At 38.1% G+C, this 19,574-nt stretch overlaps 1 protein-coding gene across 19 annotated transcripts in view; it reads right to left on the bottom strand.

Annotated features, from left to right (window-relative positions):
• Nucleotides 1-19,574, bottom strand: part of RAPGEF2 (Rap guanine nucleotide exchange factor 2) — a 256,095-nt gene that overhangs the window by 30,125 nt on the left and 206,396 nt on the right. For all 19 annotated transcript variants that reach the window (XM_084972184.1, XM_084972195.1, XM_084972196.1 and 16 more), the window contains 5 exons: nt 15,334-15,511; nt 9,213-9,349; nt 8,192-8,350; nt 2,333-2,485; nt 1,898-2,062 (listed from right to left, as the gene is read on the bottom strand). In XM_084972184.1, coding sequence (XP_084828310.1) covers nt 1,898-2,062; nt 2,333-2,485; nt 8,192-8,350; nt 9,213-9,349; nt 15,334-15,511 — 792 coding nt within the window. The remainder of the gene's footprint in view (nt 1-1,897; nt 2,063-2,332; nt 2,486-8,191; nt 8,351-9,212; nt 9,350-15,333; nt 15,512-19,574) is intronic.

Genomic DNA, 19,574 nt, shown 5'->3' with positions numbered 1-19,574 from the left:
CAGGGATCGAATCTGTGCCACAGCAGTGACAATGCTGGATTCTTAACCTGCTGAGCCACTGGGGGACTCCCATCCTTCATATTTAAAATGACACCTGGCACAGAGTAAATTCTCATAACATTTTGCTAAATGAAGTGTGAGTATAACTGCAACTTTAAATATAAAAGTACTTGTTTTATTTTATATGAGTTTAATTTTCTAAAGGTTGAATAACATGATAAAAGAGATTTTCTACAGCACTGTTATCAAACATTAACTAACCTCTTAATCAATGTGGGGAATTAAGCATGCTATTCTGGCAGTAAAGAAACTGAAGTGCCAGTATACAGTTCACCTTGAACTACAGTTAAAATATTATTTGCAACTCACACACTGTGACAAATTCTTATATAATCTGACTAATCACCCAGAAGCCAAATCTTATTACTTATATTAATTTTTTGTCTTTTATTATCACTAATGCCCATTTTTCAAATTTAGGAAACAGAGATGATCATCTCCCCTGAAATCATACCCATCACACCAGGCCTTTTCATAAAATTAAAATTTTGTAGCTGAGAAGCAAACTGAAAGTCTTAGTCACATTACAGGTTAGAAAAATGAGATTCATAAATCATAAACTGAGGGAGTTCCTTGGTGACCCAGCAGCATCCAGCTTTGTCACTGCTGTAGCTTGGGTCACTGCTGTGGCATGGGTTCAACCCTCGGCCTAGGCACTTCTGCATGCTGTGGCACGGTCAAAAAAAAATCAAACTGAACACTATCGACTACCACCACCACCAGCACCTTTAAGTGAACAGCACAATGAACAGCTTCTACTCTGCATATTCACAAAAGGATGCCAGTTATTATTTTACAGGCAAAGACCTGAATGTCAAGAGGATCAGCCAACACATAAGGCAAATGCAGAGGCAATGCTCAAACCAAGTCTTTATGGCTAAAGGGCTCGGCTGAGATCTTGTAAGCCTGTGACTCGCAGGGTCTGAAATGAAGAGCATCACTGTCCACACGGCTTCTCTCAGGCCACGGGCTAGTCAGCTGCGGAGCCTGTGCTGAAGCTGGAGGCCTCTCACTGTTAGCCCCTGTCCCGGATTGGCCCACCCTGCCTCTGCCAAGCTCACCACATATCCACCATCACATAGAAGGAGAACCAACGACAGGATGGATGGTTAATGCTCAAACCTCATAGGATGAGGTACATCACCTACTTGGCCTTGAAAAAGAGCTTAACTCGAGAGCTGCAGGAGAGGGTCTGCTCAGGATTACTTGCCTGAGGCCTGCCAGCCTGCAATGCTTGTAAGGAGATCCTGCTCTGGTGCCAAGAGAAAAACCTATAATTTTTATCTGGGGAACACTGGCCACCTACTGACCTAGAGGATGCAGATTCTCATGGAGCCTAGAGGTTTGGGGGCTGTGTTTAAACAGAATGTGCAACAGAGCTAAGGTTTAAACATGTGTTGGCCAATGTATTGGTCTTTTGCGTGCATGTATTTATTTGTATGTATGTATATATGTATGTATGTACTAGCTACACCCATGGAAGGTGAAAGTTCCCAGATCAGGGATCAAACCTATGCCACAGCTGTAACCAAAGCCACAGCAGTGACAATGCTGGATCCTTAACGCACTGAGCCAGGAGAGAATTCTGGCCTTTGCATTAAAAAAAAAAAAAAAAAAAATTCTAGAGCTGAACTTGGAAATCTATAACAAGAACTAATATTCTTCATTGTTTTCTTTTTTTGCTTAAAAAGTACATTCTCTTATTCCATTAATTTGAACATAGGTGCTATGACAAATATACATTCACACACACTATATATTATATATCTGTTAAAGTACCCATAACTTTATATCTGAATATTTCCTATTTGAAAGGAAACTAGAATATATGCCCCACCTTATCCCTGAGGCTCGGGTCGTTAAACCACTCCAATAACTTTTTGCCCACTTCCATGGGGCTACAGAGAAAAGTCCTATAGGTCAACAGGAAGTCTTCTATGAATGTCGGATCCACCACCGAATGCTCTTCCACCAGATGCATTGTTAATCTTTCTGAGGTGCCCTGTAATGAAGCAAAGGTTTCATCACCATCCCATACAAAAAGTATCCATGTGGTACCTCGATTTCAAATCTTCAACAGAAGATGCACTGGGTAGTAACATATAGAGTAATGAATAATACTGCTGTCCATCAGGAAAGATAAAGATTTTTTTTACAACTGATAACATTTAAGAGAACATGCACAAAAATGGGGAAGGAGAACATCTGAAATGGTCATAAGTGATACCACCAAAAGGCTCCCTGCCATGGGACAGAGGTACGCTTGTCTCACCTTGATGACTATATGCCCCTTCCTTGTTCCAGTTCGGTCAAGCTCTCGGTGCTCCTTCACCATGACAATTTCTCCTTCCTCTTCAACTTTTTGCATGTTCTTTTCTACTTGATTCAGGATACGGCAATAGTCTTGCTGGGCTATGCAGACAAACTGGGATAAGATATAAGTCACATGTTAATGATTACGTGCTTGCGAGAGAGCCAGCAGTACTAATAACTCAATGTTTTAATTATTTAACACTGACATTTTTCCCTGTCTTTCCTATACTTTCTAAAATGAGTGTGGTAATGAACCTCCACTGGATTCCTCTACCTTTTAATGTATTTCTTCTTCAGTCAAGAAAAGTCTCATTTTTAGAATATTTATATGTAGCTTATATTAACAATCTTAACAATTAAAAAAATCCTAAGATAAAATTAGAATAATCCTTTTTCATGCCCCTTCTTTGACAACTCAAAAACACCGGGGAAAGAGAATGGACTTTTTGGATAGATATAAGGACATAATTATCATTTAGTGGGTTTCAAAAACGTGAAAAGGTTTTTGAAAGCAGCGATTTTAAAATAAAGGCAATTTTAATAAAGACATCAAAATTCAGATACCTGTGCAGTAGATATAATAAATTTGCTAATTATATTGATAAACCATTTTAGAAGGTACATTCAATAAGCCCTGCTAAGCAAGTCACATACTTAATTAAGCTCAAATAATTATTCCTCATAACTGGTACCAAGGTTAATCCTTGCCCTTAAAGAAAAGTTAACAATAATATGCACATCAAGCAATTACTCCTCCATGACCCCAAATATAAAAAATTTCAGGGCTCAGGGAAAACCATTTAATTCTTAGTAGCTTTAAAGAAAGTTAAGAATGAATTATAGGAAGCTCTAAAAAGTAACCAGAGGTCAGAGTACATTCTTAAATAAATAAAAATTATTGTCTTCCCTGAATTTTGAATAATCTATACTTATTTCAAAATCTCTTAGGAATGCAGAAAGGATGGAATTTCTTTTTTCCTATAATGTGAAAAGAGGGAATGTTTAAATTACAGGGTGTGTAGGAGAAAAGATGCTATAGCCACCTCAAATCATATTTTCACGGGACATTTGGAGTTCTCATTCAATGCTGATAACATTACATTCATTTTTTTTTTTTTTTTTTGGCTTTTTTAGGGCACAGGTGTGGCATATGGAAGTTACCAGGCCAGGGGGCAAATCGGAGCTACAGCTGCCAACCTACACCACAGCCACAGCAATGCAGGATCCAAGTCGCATCTGTGATCTACACCACAGCAACACCGGATCCCTGACCCACTGAGCAAGGCCAGGGATCGAACCTGCATCCTCATGGATCCTAGTCAGATTCATTTCTGCTATGCTACAATGGGAACTCCTACATTAAACTTTTTGAAAGCTTAAAAAATCAACTATTATAATAATGATTTTAGTGATAATGATGACTTCATTACTATCACCATCATATTGAAGTTGCTTTCAGGAACTTTCTCATTTTAACCTCCCAATCATTCCACAATGAAAGTAGTATTATCCTTCTCACTGAACAGATGAGGAAACAGCTGCAGCAGTGGCATGCTAATCGCCCAGTGTTTCATAATCACAGGCTTGCTAACTTAAAAACATTATACATGCGTATCAAAATCTTACACTACAAGAAAAAATTATTATTTGTGAGCAATGCAAATTACAAATGACTTCCAGTCTTTAATACACTTTTCTATATTTTCCATAATTTCTGCATAATCAATAAAGCTTTTTTATAGAAGCAGCAACAGCAGTTTACACTCTAGAAACTTCATCCTATGATATTGTTTCTTCCACTGGGCTAGTGAATATAATCTCACTAATTTTTTTATTAGAGTCTAGAATCAAAAATTTAAAATTCAAAAAGCATAGGCTTTTCTTTTAAGTAACTCTGGATTGTTTATTTTTTTTAAAAATGCCTGCCCCCCCACAACAAATATACTGACTATAGGAGTGTATATGTTTGAAATATGTGGTCTTTAGTTTCTTGTTTCAATTTTTTTTTTTTTTTTCTTTTCAGGGCCGTACCCACGGCATATGGAAGGTCCCAGGCTAGGAGTCAAATCAGAGCTATAGCTGCCAGCCTACAACACAGCCACAGCAATGCCAGATCCGAGCCACATCTGTGACCTACACCACAGCTGATAGCAATGCTGGATCCTTAACCCATTGTGCAAGGCCAGGAATTGAACCCACATCTTCATGGATACTAGTCAGGTTTGTTTCTGCTGAGCCATGATGGGAACTCCTCAAAAAGGTTGTAATTTTTTTCTTTTAACATGGTGACAAAATTATTCCCAGGGCTCCAAATAATTTTAGGTGTTTTTTCTTATACTCAGTTTTAGAGAACATAATTATATCATTTTTCTCATTTATCTCCTAAAAAAGAAGTATATCCCTGAGTTAAAACAAGTAAGTGGATAGATAAAATGAAACTACTTTTTGAAGAGAAACGTACTAAAATTAAACTTCTTGTCTAAGGACTTAAAGAAATTAGAATACATTTGATCTGAAATTCTTAACATCAAGACAGATATTTTTGGCATTTCTTCTGCAGCAAACTGAAATACCATCCAAAACGGAAAAAGGAAAATGACGAATCCCAAATTGAATTTCTAATATGGCCATCCAGAACTGATATCTCAAAAGAAAAAAATTTAGATGAAAACACTCATTTTTTATTAGCAGATTTATTTCCCCTTTAAGAAGTTTGTAGAGGGAGTTCCTGTTGTGGCTCAGCAGTAACAAACTCAACTAGTATCCATGAGGATGCAGGTTCAATCCCTGGCCCCACTCATGGGTTAAGGATCCTGTGTCGTTGTGGCTGTGCCAAAGGCTGGCAACTGCAGCTCTGATTTGACTCCTAGCCTGGGAACGTCCATATGCTGTGGGTATGGCCCTTAAAAAAAAAAAAAAAAAAAAAAAAAAAAAGGCTTTTGTAGAGATAACATTAAATTTATAGGTAAAATATGATTTTAACTGGTTTGATGAAGCCAGTTGAAAATTTGTGAGTTATACACATAATTTTCTAGTGTGGCTTTATTCTTCAGAAAGCTGTTAACAGGTGAAAGTGCTATATGATCTTGGCACTGTGATATGAAATAAAAATTCAAGCAAGACTTCACTTATAAAAGGCAGAAAGCAATTTGTCACAGGATTCTTTTCTTTAGGGCACATGTCATCACAACTCTTATTTAGTAAAAATATTAAAAACGATAAAAGAATGAAGTAACTTTAACATACAGAATGGTCAACTTTCAGCATATCCACCCAACTGCTTTTTCTTCCAAAACTACTTCTAAAATTCAAAGCATCACTAGCTCTCATGTTTCAGGAAAAGGTGAGTCTAACAGAGTTACCTAAGAGGTTAGGTCTATTTAAATGGGCACTCTGCATCTGCAAGGAAGTTCATCCCTAACTATTCACACAGGTATCTAAGCATTCATTCCCCAGTGAAGGGTGCAGGGCAGGGCTAAGCCATGCCTGGGTGTCACTGGTAGGCCTAAGACATGAGTGGTGGAGAAGGAAAGTGGGTGAGGACAAAGGAGGAGGAGAGGAGGAAAGGAGAAGAGAGGAAGAAGGAAAAGAAAAAGACATGAGTGGGGTATGGAAAACCACCGCCAGTCTCTTGGTATCTCAGACCTATATGCCTGGCCCTGGCTTTGTCCTGCAAACCCAACAGGGAAATGAGAACGGGCACCACAGGACAAGAGCAGGAAGCGGAGACACACAGGAGGGATCCAGAGCAAACACAACAGTGAGTGGACCAGGGGCCGCAACAGAAATAAACACCTAACTGAATCCATTCACAGCTGTGTCCTCAGGCTTAACATGGGTTCAACTATATACCCCATAACCCAGGACTGATTTTCAGAACCCAATGAACTGTTAGAAAAGAAGGGCCAATCCTATCCAAAGTGGCTTCTTCCTGGTAAAGGGGACCTCATTTCTGCTCATTTCATGCAATAACTGTGGACTGTCTAGAGTGGGCCCAGAATGACAGGCACTCTTGGAGATCATTTTATGGATGAATGAAAAATTAGATTCTCATTGCTTTCTTTTCTCCCCCCAGCCAGAGGAGGGTCTGACATGCGCACTTTCTGGCAAATAATAAACATTTTGACAGAAACACAAATACTATCCCAGATAGGCATTTATGTTAAAATATCTAAATTCCCTCTCCATTTCTGTTCTAATAAGGAAGAAATGAACATCAGGCCTGAGCCAGTGTGTCGGTGGAAATACAAGGGTGATTTTTGCTGGGGCGGGGGGGGGTTGTTTGTTTTTTAATTGTTTTATTCTTTTTATGGCCGCACCTGCTTTTTTTGCATATGGAAGTTCCCAGGCCATGGGTCGAATTGGAATGGCAGCTGTGACCTATGTCACAGCTCACAGCAATGCCAGATCCTTAACCCACTGAACGAGGCAGGGATCGAACTCACATCCTCACAGAGACTATGTCGGTTCTTAACCTGCTGAGCCACAACGGAAACTCCTTTTCTAGTTTATTTTGACTCAAGTTGGCTTCTTTCTTTGAATTTAATTCTGAAGCTGAAATATCACATTTAACTCCTTTTAAATACACAATTTGAGAACAAATAAGGACTTTGATATTTCCCCACTCTTTGCTTTCCTGCTTTATGCCAAATAATGGACAGTTGGCTATATTTAGAAGGCTCTTCTGGCATTACCTAGTCAAAACACTGAGTTCATAGTCTTTTTTTTTTTTTTTTTCTCTATGGTGCTCACTGGAGGAATTATTTAGAAAAATTATTCTCTAGGTAACATTATTTTATTTATAGCCATGGCCACTTTTCTTTTTAGTAAGATGTTTAAAATGAAAATTTAAATGAACCTTATTTTACATTTATTAGATACCATGAAAATTCAATGATGTTCTTTTAGAATAAACTATATTCAGATATATTTCAGACTGTAGACTAATAAATACAATGAGCATATAACATTAATTAGCATAAGTCAATTCTTTTGGTTTACCTATACTGAAATGTTTTATCTTTCAAGGACAATTTTTTAAGAAGACAAACTATAAATAATGATAATGAAATCATCTTAAATTTATTTCACACTAATATAGAGGTTACCAGTTAGATCAATATAATTCAATTTCACACTTGAACTCAATATTTTCTCTAGGCTTTTATTAAATGCTTTTAAATAATGAATATTAACATAGTATCAATACTGACATTTTTCTTTTTATTAGCAATCTTTTTTTATTAGCAAGTCTTTCATACTGTGATTAATTTTCATGACCTGTAACATCAATCCCTCACCTTGTATGTATATAAATAAAAACACTGCATAACTATATCACTTCATCTTTATTAATATACATATAATTTAACGATGGGCATTTTTACTTCTGTATTTTTTGTTGAATAGATTATCAGTTATTATTGATGGAATTTTTAAAGTACCATATTTACAGAATGCCTTTTTAATATTTCCTTTATTTTTAATTTTTTTTTAAATAAGAACCTAAAGATGGTGGCTCTAACAGAGGAAATGGGGGCACACTGGCACAATAACACATTCTATTCATTCTTATCTTCAACCCACTTCAGAACACCTTTTTTAAAAATATGACACATTTACAGAGTTCTGTGGAGTCTGAATGACTTTCAGGGAGATTTATTTTGAATTTCCTAGAGCATGATAATACCAAAAGTGATGGTTCTACCTTAAAATCTAAAAGATGGCCAATTCATACATGTAGAAAACTCTTCCCAGAACTGCATATGTAAGTGCCCTTCATTAAGCATCAAATATACATTTTTCAAGTAGTTTATACCTGGCAGTCATCCACCTTCGTCCTCATTACTCCTTTCATGTACTCTTTATCCATGGTTGGAGAGACACCGAAACTGTTTCCCATACAAAGTATTTCTGCTTTTCCATCTGGATAAGTCACTTCCACAGAACCATTCAGAATCACTGACCAGGAGTCCAGCTAGTTCCACACAATGAAGATAAAGCAGAAAATAACATCAAGATCATGAAGCTGTAAATGCTGGAATGGTCCCCACAAATGATTTAGATCTTTCATTTTAAAGGGGGAGCAAATACATCAAGTACCACTGACCACTGGCCAAGTTCACAGAACAACAGCCCTGCAACCTGGGTTTTCAGAGGCCTGACTGGGGTACACCACAGCCTGTTCCCCTAATGACTGGATATTCTTCTCTAAAACTACACAAGGAAAAAACTTTCTCCTGTTCCCCAAAACACATGCAGACAAGATGAAATGATGACCTCAATAAGAATAGCATTTTGGAAGTTCCCATTGTGGCTCAACAGAAATTAATCTGAGGATCTATGAGGTTGCAGACTTGATCCTTAGCCTCCCTCAGTGGGTTAAGGATCCAGCATTGCCATGAACTGTGGTGTAGGTCACAGACGTGGCTTGGATCTGGTGTCGCTGTGGTGTAGGTTGGCGGCTACAGCTGCAATTGAACTCCTATCCTGGGAACCTCCATATGCCGTGGGTGCAGCCCTGAAAAGACAAAAAAAAAAAGAAAAAAAAGAATAGCATTTTGTTCAGACAAGAGGCACTATATACGATGAATATTTAATTCACAAAACCTGAAAACTTAAAACCTCAGTATACGTCTACTAATATCATACGACATATTGCAAATAACAGAAAATAAACTAATGGATTTGGAATATTCTGACACAACAAAGAGTGTATCATAATTTTTGAATTGTTGCCCACTGTTTTTAAAGAGGAAAGAAGAATGGGGTTTTTGTTCCTCTGCTTTATTGAGAGAACCTCAAAAGAAAATTTGTAAGTGGTAGAAATAGGTCCCAACCTCTTCACCATCATTTAACACGATGGTCCCGGCTCTTTCCACCACCGCAAATACCATCACAGCACACAGCTCCCGTCTCACAGACATCGTCATATTGGCGAAGGCAGGCAACTGGTGCATAAACTCCAGGAGTTGTTCTGAAAAGCAGAAGACAGGTTGCGAAAATGACAACTATTTTCAAAAACAAGCATTCAGAAAGAATGCCTGAAGATTCTTTCTTTTTACGTGCCCCACAATTCTGCCTGTTGAGCAACACAATAACTTTAAATATCTTTAGCATAAGCTGAATTTCTTGCAGTTGCATAAAGAATTCTGTCACCGTGGAGATGGTGACGTTTCCTTGTCAATTCTGGAGCAACAGTACACAATATAACGCACATTCCAATGGGAATGAAGAACTTAACAAACTTCAAATGGGGAGTTTTATGGAAAATAAGCTGTGACCTTATCAAGGCTTATTAAGGAATGAAACAGTATGCTGAAGTGAAACAGAGTTCTGAAAATTCTGCCAAAGGTCAGCAGGTCCATTCTGGTGCCTCTGGGTGACGAGATGCCCAAAACAACAGAAACCGCCGATCAAACAAATCCATAAAAAGTAATCAATTAAAAAGTTTACAACATTATAGAATAAATGCAAATGACAAGTGATATAGGGTTTAGTATCCTACAGATGGACAGGAACAAAACTGGATCACTCTTCCTTCAGCAACACTATGGATAAAGCTTCTCCTTTGGTCTAGGTACCTACTAAGTTCTTTCCTCCCTCCTCACCATGGCTCTATAAGATGCCTGTTTCCTCTTCATATCACAGGGAGGAAACAGTGGCTCAAAGTCCTGTAATTAGGAGGTGGCAGTGATACGATTCAGGCTGGACATCACAGGTGGTGGTAAGAGCTCAGGGGGTGTGTCACACAGCAAATGAGCACTCATTGGCTGTAATACTTTGGAAAAGTTGATTCATTTCCTTAAAGTATGTTTCTCGCATTTATAAAAGAATAATAATTATAGGAGCTCCCATTGTGACTCATTGGGTTAAAAACCCAACACAGTGTCCATAAGGATGCAGGTTTGATCCCTGGCCTCGCTCAATGGGTTAAGAATCTGGCGTTGCTGCAAGCTATGGTGTAGGATGCAAATGTGGCTCAGATCTGGTGTTGCTGTGGCTGTGATGTAGGCCTGCAGCTGTAGATCCAATTCTACCCCAGCCCAGGAACGTCCATGTACCATAGGTGCAGCCATAAAATATATATATATATAATGCCCACCTTTATTGGATATTTCAGAGGATCAAATGCAACTGAGATGAGTAAGTCCTTAGCACAGAGTGTTATTACTGAGAACTGCTATTGTTGTCATTATTATCATATTCATGGCAGCTTTTGAACTTTTGGCTATGTAAAAATTCTGCTACATTTTTCTTGCCCCCACAGAATGAAAATATCCCCTCTACTTTTTAGAATTTGGTGACAAATTTTATGTCACTGGATATAGTTTGTTAACTATAAAAAACAATGCATAATACACAGGTTTGTTTTGTAAAAACACTGCATTTCCACAAGGTCAGGCTAGGTGTTTTTCTCTGGTCCAGCTTGGTAATGTCTGTTCTGATCAGACCCTACGTCATCCTTCCTGTATGAGACTTTCCATTATAGGGGGCGGCTCTGGTAATCAGAAGAATAACAATGATAAGTGGTACCCAGGGCCTCTGTCCAATAAAACAATGTTCTTCAACCTGACCCAGACTGATGCATCAGGAAATCAATTTACTCTGGAAACCAGCATTTTAAAAAAAGATGGAGCAAGAATATTAAAGTACACCACTGACAGAAAGAAGAGGTTCTGTTCAGTGAAACTTTTATTCCTGGAATGAGTAGCTGTGTTTGTGTCATACCTCAAAGTGTATTTATACCTGAGGGCAGCTATGAAGCAATGTTGAATACTGCTGCAAGATATGACCATGTCTACTGCCTGCGAGAGGCAGGATTCATTGTTTTATAGATGATAGGAAACCTAATGGCAAATGAACATATTGTGGTCCTATGACTGGCCCCTCACAGATAGTTCTGCTGTTACCAGCCTCTGTTTTCTTCAGCCATCATCCCCCATTCCTTACTATAGACCACACAGTTTTTTCCTTTCCTAGTAAGAGCTAAATTTCCTTGGAGAAGCAAAGACTCATGACCTTAAGAAAAATATGAGACCATAAATTAATTGTAGAAATGTTTTAAATTTAATGTTATGTGTTCAGATGAAAAATAAACGTCAAATTACCACCATGTGGAGAGTATGAAGTCTATGAATGTGAAGAATAAAACACATTCACCAATACTTGCAGTAATGATCTGAAGTGTTTGCACGGACGTTTGTCTTGCTTTTAGACAGTTTCCTACTCCATTGGAATCAATTTGTGATATATGAGTAGTGACTTAAATTAGAAAAAAACATAAAAGGATAGAAAATACCTGTCTATCACATATAATAATAAGTTAAGAAAGGAGACAGAGAAGGTGTAATAACAGTAAAGATACGTAATTCTCCAGGCTCAGTTGAAAAACTAAAAATAAATAAATGCTTAACCAGCACCCAAAGGATTTTAAAACTCTCCAAAACTCAATAATGGCATCCCTGATGTTGTGATGGCTTCTATTCTATTATTTATTACACTGGAGGATTATAGCAGTTAAAAAAATAATTTCTATCACCAATTTTTTAAAAAATAATAAGTATAAAATGGAAGCATTTCAGAGTTCCTGTTGTGGCTCAGCAGTAAAGAATCCGATTAGTATCCATGAGGATGTGGGTTTATTCCTGGCCCTGCTCAGTAGGTCGAGGATCCTGTGTTGCTGTGAGCTGCGGTGTAGGTCATAGACATGGCTCAGATCCTATGTTGTTATGGCTGTGGTGTAGACCAGAAGCTTTAGCTCTGATTTGACCCCTAGCCTAGAACTTCCATATGCCACAGCTTTGGCCCTAAAAAGCAAAAAAATAAGGAAGCATTTGACTACAGGGCTCAACATAAACCCCAGTAATGCCACAGGAATCATACAGAGTTAAAGGGATTATCATAGCCAAGAATTCAGGGGCTTGGAAAGGGTAATAAGATAGATCCCAGGATGTACAGAATGAAGCGGCCATGGATGGAGAACTAGGACTACTTTATTCTATATTGCCTGGAAGAATCTGTCTATCTTCAGTGTGATCTTACTTTGTTAGAAAAGAAATATTCCTCTTTATGAAAAATATTAGACATTTAAAAGGCTTTGCTTTTTCTCATCAATATAACACAAAGTTAAATAATCAACCTAAAGATACCAGAAGCTTTAATTATCTTATTGCTTTAGTTTAATTTTATGTAAGAAATAATTAAGAGGGTTTTTAAAAATCTATGGATTGTGTGTGTGTGTGTGTGTGTGTGTGTGTGTGTGTGTGTGTGTGTGTGTGGTATACTAAGCACGGAACAAAAAAAAATTCTTTGAAAGAAATCAGAGCAGTTCTCTACCTTAATGTGTCAAGGCCTCAAAAGAAACAAACAGAAAAAAAAATCATAACAATTCAATACTTACAAAAGCTCTGAGCTGGAGAGCAACTCCAAAGTATTAAATTAAAACAAAGGCATATCTAAGAATTGATGGGGACCCAAAGGGAAATTTTTCAATTCTCATCTTTAAAAAATATTATTAAAAACTGGCAATTTCACTTGGTTGAACTTAAAACACACACACACAATCCCTTGGGTGGAGGAAGATAGGCAGAGAGGCATCTAGACAGAGTACCAATTACACAAATGTTTATAGTTCAAGTAAAAGGTGTCTGTTTTAACTACATACCGGAGGATGAGTTAGTTTAACAAGAGTAACAGCAAACAAACCCCACTGTTCTCATGTGAGGTTTTATTCTGAGAAGACAGAATACGAGATCTTTGGAGATCTCATGTAGATCAAACAACCTCATTACACCTTAGCTTTAATGATAATGATTTACTATTTGAAATAAAAATATACTTGATAGGAGTAAGCATCTGAATCATCACCGCTTACCAGTATATTGGTATTTAACCACAAGTAATTCACTCCAAAGATTATATCAACATGCACTTAAAAAAAAAAAAAAAAACAGCTTAGTATTCATTTCATAGGGATGAGCACAGTTCGCGCTTTCCAGAAATTCTGAGAGAGAAAGCTTCTCAGACATGAAGTGAAAGTCTTAAATTTCCAGGAATGGCATTCTACATACATTATAATAATCATAATTTTCTTCCATGACTACACTAAAATGAGCAAAAAGGATAACTTCCACATCAATCGTTTGAAAGCAATGTTCAATCTCCTTTTTTAAAAACCCTGTGAGCAAGGATTCTGGGTTAAGACGGCCAACCAAACAGGCTTTCCATTTCATTCTCTCTTTAAAGCTACAATAAAGAAATGTTTAAAAAGAAGTTTGCAAGGACAGAGAGAATACAAGAGTGAAATAAACTTTGGATAGTGGAAATCAGATGAATGTGTGGCATCAGACCCAAGGAGGCTAAACCCTGTGTCTCTGGGGACAAAACAGAAGGCTTCACTTCATACTGCAGAAGCCTCGAAAGACTTAGGAACCACTGGTGCCATGGCCTGTGGGTGCTGGAGAATGAGGCGGGCTAACGAGGGAGAGATCAGGGATGGGAATGTGGAGGCAGCTGCATCTTTTACGCCAACAAAAATCTAGAGGTTAATGACCCGGAAAGGGTTAAGGGGGACCCTACTTCTGCTCTGGGGGCCAGAGGCACAGTCGGCTCCCCGTTCTCACCACATTCAGGTGTTAGCGTCCAAAAGGGCTTTACCAGTCCTTCCTTCCTAAACAGGCTCCTGTCCAGTCCATGCCCTGTCACATGAGCCCAAATCCTCTCTTTACCCTTTGGACTCTGCAGCAGGACAAGGGCCTCCTCTGCTTCATTCCCATTGAGCTGCGTTGCCCACCTAGAAAAGTCTCCATTCCCAGAAGGTGTCCAACCCATCAGCTGATGACATAACAGTCATCTCTAGATAGTTAGCAATTCCTAGCAACAGCTTTCACTATACTTTAAATACCTAATCCACATTCTGCATCTTCCTCTGCAATTCCCTGGCCTAAGTATAGAGCTTACCGGGTACAAGTTTCTCCTCATACATGTTTGGCTTCCTCAAAGCAAAAGCAACAAGCCACTCACACATAATGATGCCCATACTGTCCTATTTCTAATCTGTGAATTTCTTTCAAATATCTACTGGCCCAAAGAGAGCAGGGGGAGTGGTGGGGCAGATGACCCAGTGCGGGCAGGTGGTTACAGATCTAGCTCCATGTGGCGTGGATGCCTCTCAGAGGAGGAAGAGGCCGGGTAGGAAAGGCACACACAAGCATTTAACCATCGTGACACAGTCAACTCTTGCTCTGATAGGAAAGCGGGGTGATGGGGACCTCCAGGAAGGGGAGGTGGACACAAAGCCCCCAAGACTTTTAACCTCAGGGTACACTAAGGTCTCAGCTCCCACTTGACTTTCTGCTCCCTTCTCCCCACAGCCTCCCCTTCCTATGGAACCAGAGGGGAAACAAAGTCATTTCCATGATGATTTTACTAGCTGCCACTCGACTAATAAACATTATGAAAGCATATATGAAAGCATATAAGACTCTAGCTTACTAGGAATAATACTTACAGGAAAATGAACAGATATAATAATGTCTGAAAGACTACTTTTGGTGGGGGGGGTCATAAAGGAAGCTAGGAAAAGGCTCATGTGGAAGGGTTTCATGAGAAAGTTTTACTATTTGTGGCCTCTCAAAGGTATGGGCTGAGTAAAATTAATTTTTTCAAAAATTTCTTCAATAAATGTCAAGGGAAACTGATACATTAATGACTTTTTGGGGCGGGGGTGGGGGCATGCTCATGGCATGCAGAAGTTTGTGGGTCAGGAATGGAAACCAGGGTGCCATTGCAGTGACCAGAGCCACAGCAGTGACAAGGCTGGATCCTTAATCTGCTGAGCCACAGAGCAACTCCCATTAATGACCTTCTCAAGCCCACTGTTTTTGGGCTGTATTCTATCAGATCCCACCTCTCAATATTTTGAATTAAGCTGAGGCACATTTCCTCACCCAGACTTACCGATGTCATCATCTGTCCTGTCAATGGGATCCTTCTCCAGGCAGTCTCTCACGATGTCCCGGCTCATCAGAGGGTCAGAGGCCCTCTCGATGTCCTCCTCATCGTCGTCGTCCTCAGAGTCCACGGCTGTTTCCGGCAACCCACTCAGGTCCATATCGCCAGCCTCACTTTCTGTGGCCTGAAAACAGACCAAAAATAGATACGTAAATAGACAGATGGACAAAGTATATGTATAAATACACTGTTTTAAGTAAATCTTTTGTACACAAAAGAAATAAAAACAAGCATAATTCACAATAATAAATTTTTTATCATATTAATTTTCCCATAACTAAATCACATACATTCAGTATTAACAAATATTCATGCACTAGGCACTATGTAAAAGAATTACTTCAACAAAATACAGTCTTACCTCTTAATGAATTTTTGGTTAGGAGTAATGATTTTATCTCAATAATTCTGATGACTTATCTGAGCTTTGTCACATGACATTTGAAACATAGTAGAATAAGAAAAAGACAGGCCGCTCTTGCTTTCTGAGATGGACCACATTCTGCCTACAGACTGTGTATCTCTCTAAGTAAACATGCTTTCACTTTGAAAACCAAAAGAAAGAAAAACATAGTATGTTTTCACACCATTTTTCAAAGAGAATGACTTAAACCAAGAGCTGAAGATTGGCAATTCTGAACAATTCTTTTCCCCAAAGAAAAGGGTAGATTTATTAATTCCAGGGAGACTGAACAATTTCTCTCTCATTAGCTGCTGGTCTTTATGAAAAAGTGAATACCAAAGCAAAGGTAACTTGATAAATATGCAAACAAAACATTAATAATTAGTTCAATTACCCCAATGTCCACTCTTGAACCGTAAATTGCCAAAGGTGTGACAGACCTTACATGCTTTTATGCAAACGGTCTTTCCTCCCCCTTTGCTCAACACAGCTGACCGCATCATCAGTCAAATTTCAAGTAATTAAGATGTACTCTAGTGCTTGAAGATTTTCTCAGTCACCAGAGTCACAAATTTTTTTCTTTTTCAGGCTGCACCTGCAGCATATGGAAGTCCCTAGGCTTGAGGTCAAATCAGAGCCCCAGGTGCAGGCCTACACCACAGCCACAGCAACACAGGATCTGAGCCGCATCTGCCACCTGCAGCTTAACTACAGATCCTTAACCCTTAACTGAGCGAGCCAAGAATCGAACCCACAACCTCACAGACACTATAATGGGTTCTTAACCCACTGAGCCACAACAGGAACTCTGGAATCACAAATTTCAACATGGTCTGTTCTGTGGGGCTACCTCAAGCCTAGAACAGTTATCCTTTTTAGGTGACTCTACAGTCTTTTGTGATTTTCATCTCAACAACATGTGTATATGTACCATTTTGGCCTTATTTGACTTTATGTACCAGAATTCACTAACTGTTTATGCATAGTAAGAATGAGGACAATTAAATATCAACTACAGCAACCTTGAACATAATAAATGTGTTTTTCCAGATAAAATAGTAAATTCATAGAAACGCTTCATTATAAAACTATTAACTTTGTAGAAAACATAAAGTTTACCCACTTTAAACAACTCATAGCCCACATGATTTTCAAAGACAAAAAAAAATCTTATTTTTAGAGACTGGCAAATACAGATTAAAATAGTAAGATGAAAATATAAAATGTTGAACCTGATAATAAGCCAAAACCAAACACAATAAGTCAGGAACTACTCTAAGTACTTTACTTGTATTAACTCATTTAATTCTTAAAACTATCTTATGAAGTAATAAGCATCATTATTTTTTTCTTTTCTTTTTTTTGGTCTTTTTCTAAGGCCGCACCTGCAGCATATGGAGATTCCCAGGCTAGGCTAGGGGTCTAATCAGAGCTGTAGCTGTTGGCCTACACCACAGCCACAGCAATGCCAGATCTGAGCTGCGTCTGGGAACTATACCACAGCTCATCCACTGAGCAAGGCCAGGGATCAAACCCGCAACCTCATGGTTCCTAGTCGGATTCATTAACCACTGAGCCACGATGGGACTCCAATTTTTTTTCTTTTCTTTTTAAGGCCACCCCTGTGGCATATGGCAGTTCCTGCACTAGGGGTTGAATCATCGGAACTATAGCCGTAGGCCCACACCACAGCTACAGCAATGCCAGATCCTTAATCCAATGAGCAAGGCCAGAGATCCTCATGGATACTGTGTTGAGTTCTTAACCTGCTGAACCACAACAGGAACTCCTATATCATTATTAACCCTCATTATTCTCCAAACATTCAGGTAAAGATAAATTATTTTTCTAAGATTGTACTGCTAGTAATTGTGGAATCAAGATTAGAACCTGGAATTCTGGCTCCAGAATCCTAACTACAATCTAATCTGTATCTTTATAACAGGTATTTAACACCTAAATGTGGCTTATATAGCATCCATACATGTTCTCTAATTTAATTTAAGTCAATGTTTAAAGAATAAATTGTATTCTTTTCTTATCAATGAAGTTTCACCTTTCTAAAGTCCTGGATTTTATTATAGAGCACACTATTCGGTTCTACATTCTGAAGCAATACAAGCATGTGTTAACATTTTTTAAAGCTTAACAAAAAGATTTTTAATCACATTTTAATTCTTTAGGTATAATGCCCTGAACTAAAGTACATATATTATTTTATATGTAAAAGGGGGAAGTACTTGATGACAGAATACTTAATGAAGACAGAATCAGTGAAAATGGGAAGCCTAACCTCTAAAAGTCTCTTTAGACAGTGGCCTTAGTGAACACTACTGCCTGGGTAGGACCATGGTAAATAAAGACGCTCCCGGTGGGACACACATAAAGCCTGGTGTCAAGGCAGAGAATTAACTGCAGCACACCCAGAAGGGCATCTCTAATTTATGATTTTTCAAAAACTGTAGTATAGCTGGAGTTCCCGTCCTGGCTCAGCAGAAATGATGCTGACTAGTATTCATGAGCACGAAGGTTCAATCCCTGGCCTCACTCAGTGGGTTAAGGATCCAGCATTGCTGAGAGCTGTGGTGTAGTAACAGAGGTGGCTCAGATCCCGCGTGGCTATGGCTGTGGTGTAGGCCGGCAGGTGCAGCTCCGATTTGACCCCTTTCCTGGGAACCTCCATATGCCACAGGTGTGGCCCTAAAAAAACAACAAAAACAAAACAAATCCTGAAATACAGTTTATTTTCAATTTACAATGTTGTGTTAGTTTCAGGTGTACAGCACAGTGATTCAGTTATACAGATATATACATACTCTTTTTCATTTTCTCTTCCATTATGGTTTATTACAGGATATTGAATATAGTTCCCTGTGCTGTCTAGGAGGGCCGTGTTGTTTATTTTACCCATAGTAGTGTGTATCTGCTCATATCTCTAATGTACAATGTCTCCAGATTCTAGAATGAAACGGCAGAACTGGATGTGGTATGGTATGCCAAGGCTGTGGGCAGAAAAACTAGGCCATCACTATTGTTATCACCACCTTACTTCCAAAGACTAGAAGTGTGACAATTTGCTAATGCTTGCTGCAACTGCATTTTCACCCCAGTTTCATCTTAACATTGAAGATTATTATGCATCACTTTATAGTTTCAACTATACAATGAGCCCTCTATACACACGTTCCTTAATATAGCCTAGAATGAAGAGGTACTTCTAAAGATAGAAATGAAAACAAAAAAGCTCTTTTAAATAATATAGTTACATAACTTAAAGTTTTTCTTTCATTTTTAAAGATCTAACATACAGTAAAAGATAAAGGAGATATTTTATACCATCCCAAAGAAATCCTTACTATCATTTAAATGAATTATATTTCAGTCTTAAATAGAACAAAAAGATTTTCAAATGAGTTGGATTAATCTCTCCAAAACAGAACCCTCCACCCTATTTGCGTAAACAATCATTAGTTGTTTTCTATTTCTATTATGTGTATTCCCTTCCTAAGAACCAAACTATTCATAAAACAACATTCACTAAATCAGTAACTTTTATTTAAACTTTTATTTTATTTTATTTTATTTTATTTAAACTTTAATTAAACTTATTTTATTTAAACTTTTATTTAAACTAAATATCCATTTTATTTTAACACACTCCAGAATTCCTTTTAATAATACATTTTGAATACAGCTTGATGAGCCAGTTTTTGGAATTTCTAATTTCACAATTCCACTGTATCATGAACAAGGAGACAAGAGGTTTAATGAATGCCTATAGAGG

The sequence above is a fragment of the Sus scrofa genome, chromosome 8, assembly GCF_054392235.1.
Source record: "Sus scrofa isolate SSC_HxYL_T2T_F1_AM1 chromosome 8, Sscrofa_HxYL_maternal_Yorkshire_Landrace_v2.0, whole genome shotgun sequence".
Taxonomy (NCBI): Eukaryota; Metazoa; Chordata; class Mammalia; order Artiodactyla; family Suidae; genus Sus; species Sus scrofa.
This window is presented reverse-complemented; position numbering and strand designations above follow the sequence as displayed.